The following is a 3,305-nucleotide window of genomic DNA, read 5'->3' as shown; positions in this document are numbered from 1 at the left end:
ACACACACACACACACACACACTATCAGCACCCTGCTCCACCCTCGTCCTCCATCAGCTCTTACTGACAGCCCTTCCATAGGGGCGCATTGGTGTTACAACCTCTGGATTCCACAACTCTCTCTTCAGACTTGGTACACACGTGCACTCAGCATAGCGTCTGCAATAACAAAGGGATGATATATGCAGGTCTACTTTCATGCCTAAATGATTTGGATTGGACGCTGGATTTAAGTTTTAATAGGTCTTTTATTCTCACATTGTAATGGGGAAATGACCAGAACCTTCTTTAGTCAGTGCAAATATGATGAATAGTAGTTTTTGGTTTCTGTATCTTACGGATCAGAAAGGGCAGTTTCATGAATTGTAAGAAAAAATAATGTCACTAACTCTATTGCCATGGAAACCAAGAAATATTTGCGTGTTGTTCAAGTCAAATGAAATTTCAGGGCCATTTACTGCCAATAACAATCTGGTTTATGTATTGTTTTCATTCAGGTTTCATCCAGTGCCTGTCAAAATATTTCTTCTTTGATATGAGATTTTTCTTTCCCATGCAGAGATGTTTACTGTTCTGATAGAAACCTTTTCTTTCTCTCTTTGTTTTTACACCAACTGCAGAATGCAGTCCGGCATAATCTTAGTCTTCACAAGTGTTTTGTGCGAGTAGAAAACGTAAAAGGGGCTGTGTGGACAGTCGACGAAATAGAGTTCCAAAAGAGACGGCCTCAAAAGATCAGTGGGTAGGTTTGGCCTTTTTGAGCCGTGACCAGCATCTGTCTCACCTTTCACTGATGGGAAGAAGATCCTACTGCTGCTGCTGCTGCTGCTCCATCTCATTGTCTGTGTGCCATAACCTCCAAAGTCCCTGCTTGCTTTGGTGTGCCTCATAGCCCACGATGGCTTATTCTCATTGTGATCCTCACCCTCTCCTCCCTGTGTCTGTATGTCTGTCTGTGTGCCCGTCTTCTGTCTGTCTTGTTGATCACTGCGTCTGCACCTGGCTGTCTCCCCCTTCCCCGCTGGTTTGCTTTCCCAGGGTGCCATTCGCACCAACCTTTCCCTGCATAAGTGCTTTGTGAGAGTAGAGGATGAGTTTGGGTCCTTTTGGACTGTTGATGATGAGGAGTTTAAGCGCGGCCGCCACATACAGCGAGGCCGTCCTCGGAAATACGCCGCTGATGAGAACTTTGATGAGCTGCTCGTACAGTAAGCACTTCCGCCTGCCCTGCAAACTCCAGAGACCCAGCCCCACCTGCATGCTCCCCCATCAGTGTTGTCATCATGCTTTTTGTGTTGAGTGTCATGCATCATGCTTTCACAGGATCTGCCTCTATCCACTTATTCTCTCTTCTCAAAGTGTTAAAGATAGTTGTGTGGTGTTGTCAAGTGATTGAACACCTTAGAACTATAGCCACATTACTACACCAGTAAATGTATTTAGTTCTTATACAAAGTGCATTGATTTCTTTTTATGAAATAAGATACTGTAGCTAAGGAATGCGTGAGACATGGCTCTGTGGTTCTAATTTAATTTTTCTTTTTGCAGAAGTCCAGCCTTAGTGAAGAACATTCAGACCAGCTTGGGCTATGGTCCGACCCTCTCTGCTGCCTTCCAGGTAAAAAAATAAAGTGACCTCATCTTTAGCTGCCTCACTCAGAACTTTGAAAGACTGTAAATAACAAAAGTCTCTCTCCATCTCATACGGCCAGTCACCTACTCCTTGTTTTTAAGAGGATGTACTGGTGTGAAAAGAGTGATGGGCAACTGAGAAAGTGCTGACAACCCTCTTCCGTTTCACAATGTAATGCTTCGGGCTTTGCTTTTCAGGCTTCAATGGCAGAAAACAACATACCTCTATACACTACTGCTTCCATTGGAAGTCCCACCCTCCACTCCCTGGCTAACGCCATCCGTGAGGAGATGAATGGAGCGATGGACCATGGAAACAGCAACGGCAGTGACAGCAGCCCGGGACGCTCGCCCCTGCTAGCTATGTGAGTGGCACACACGCTTTCTATCTCCACCACAGTCTGTGTAAGAAAAGAAAAGAGAGAAAAACGAGTTTCAGATGCTTACTCCACTGAGACTGCACCACTCTAAATAGATTTAGACAGAAAACTATTTCAATTCCCACCCAATGTGCTCTAAAATGACCCAATACATGGCATTAGATGAAACAGAAACAATGAGGACAATAAATAAAGTGAAGAGAGATGATATTGGAGTGGTGTGCGGGGTCATGGCCAGAGCTGTGGCTGGCCACCCTGCAGAAAAAGGAAACTCCACCTTTTCGAAGGAAGAAAAGACCGGAGCCTCTCTGTTATTTTAACAGTGGGTTTATGAACTCTACTTATGTGTCCTGCTGTCCGTCTGAGTCCCGCCATAATCAGCATTCCAATTTGTTTAAATATTTACAAAATGCCAGAACGCAGAGTGACAAAGCTGTTGGCTCCGACACGGTGAAACATGAACTGCATTCAGAAACGCCTCTGAGCTGCTGAAAAGAAAAACAACACAAAAGCATAATTAGTCTAGAGGACATCATCCAAGATTCTCATGTAGGAAAGTTGCGGTCGGCCTGGAAACCGCAGCTCCCCGTTCACTTGTTGTATAGGAGTGTCTGCTAAGTTGTTTGAAGCCTAAAATAATACAGCACACGCTGCATCGTTTCCAGATGTGGGGGCAGACCACCGACTCGGGGATGGCCTCCTGAAATGTCTGAGCTTGGGGGAAATTCTGCCTGAAAACAAAAAAGGTGCAGTAATGAGCTCCTGGCCAAATGGAGGAAAGTGCCATCCCTAATCACTGTGAACATAGCTCTGAGCATGGCTGTGGAACAGGAAAGGCAGAGACAGGATGGGTGTGCTGGCCTAAAGGCAGCCTGCTTCTCCCTCTGCCCCTCTGCTTCTATCTTTAGGCTGATGGAGCTCAAAAACTCCTTCTCCATAATTATGTCTATAAGCTTTATGCAAGCACAAAAGGAGCAAAATCTGTTTTCTTTTGCTTTTAAAGAAGTTTATTATCTTATTAACAAAACATACCCAGTATTTCTTGCCTTCAGATTGTGTATTAAATGTAACATACCACAGCACCATCACTGGAAGTCTTCTCTTGGTCAGAGATTAAGAAATAAACTAATGTGAAAAAATATATCCCTGTGTTACCACGATGCTTTGGCTTACACTGTTCTACATGCAAGTTTATCACCACTGTTCAATTGTAACAACATGTGTTTTCCACATGTGCCAGTGTGCTGCTGGTTGACAGGACGCAGCGTTTCAACACTGCAAAGAAACCAGAGC

The 3,305-nt window shown here is 44.5% G+C and overlaps 1 protein-coding gene across 14 annotated transcripts in view; it reads left to right on the top strand.

Annotated features, from left to right (window-relative positions):
* foxp1b (forkhead box P1b) overlaps window positions 1-3,305 on the top strand; it is a 155,696-nt gene that overhangs the window by 150,832 nt on the left and 1,559 nt on the right. For 13 of the 14 annotated variants that reach the window (XM_032512523.1, XM_032512520.1, XM_032512522.1 and 10 more), the window contains 3 exons: window positions 621-742; window positions 1,549-1,618; window positions 1,831-1,997. In XM_032512523.1, coding sequence (XP_032368414.1) covers window positions 621-742; window positions 1,549-1,618; window positions 1,831-1,997 — 359 coding nt within the window. Of the gene's footprint in view, window positions 1-620; window positions 743-1,038; window positions 1,209-1,548; window positions 1,619-1,830; window positions 1,998-3,305 lie in introns of all 14 variants that reach the window. The other variant, XM_032512525.1, reaches the window with a different exon arrangement.

The sequence above is a fragment of the Etheostoma spectabile genome, chromosome 4, assembly GCF_008692095.1.
Source record: "Etheostoma spectabile isolate EspeVRDwgs_2016 chromosome 4, UIUC_Espe_1.0, whole genome shotgun sequence".
Taxonomy (NCBI): domain Eukaryota; kingdom Metazoa; phylum Chordata; class Actinopteri; order Perciformes; family Percidae; genus Etheostoma; species Etheostoma spectabile.
Note: the sequence above shows the minus strand (reverse complement) of the source record. Positions and strands in the feature narration are given on the sequence as shown.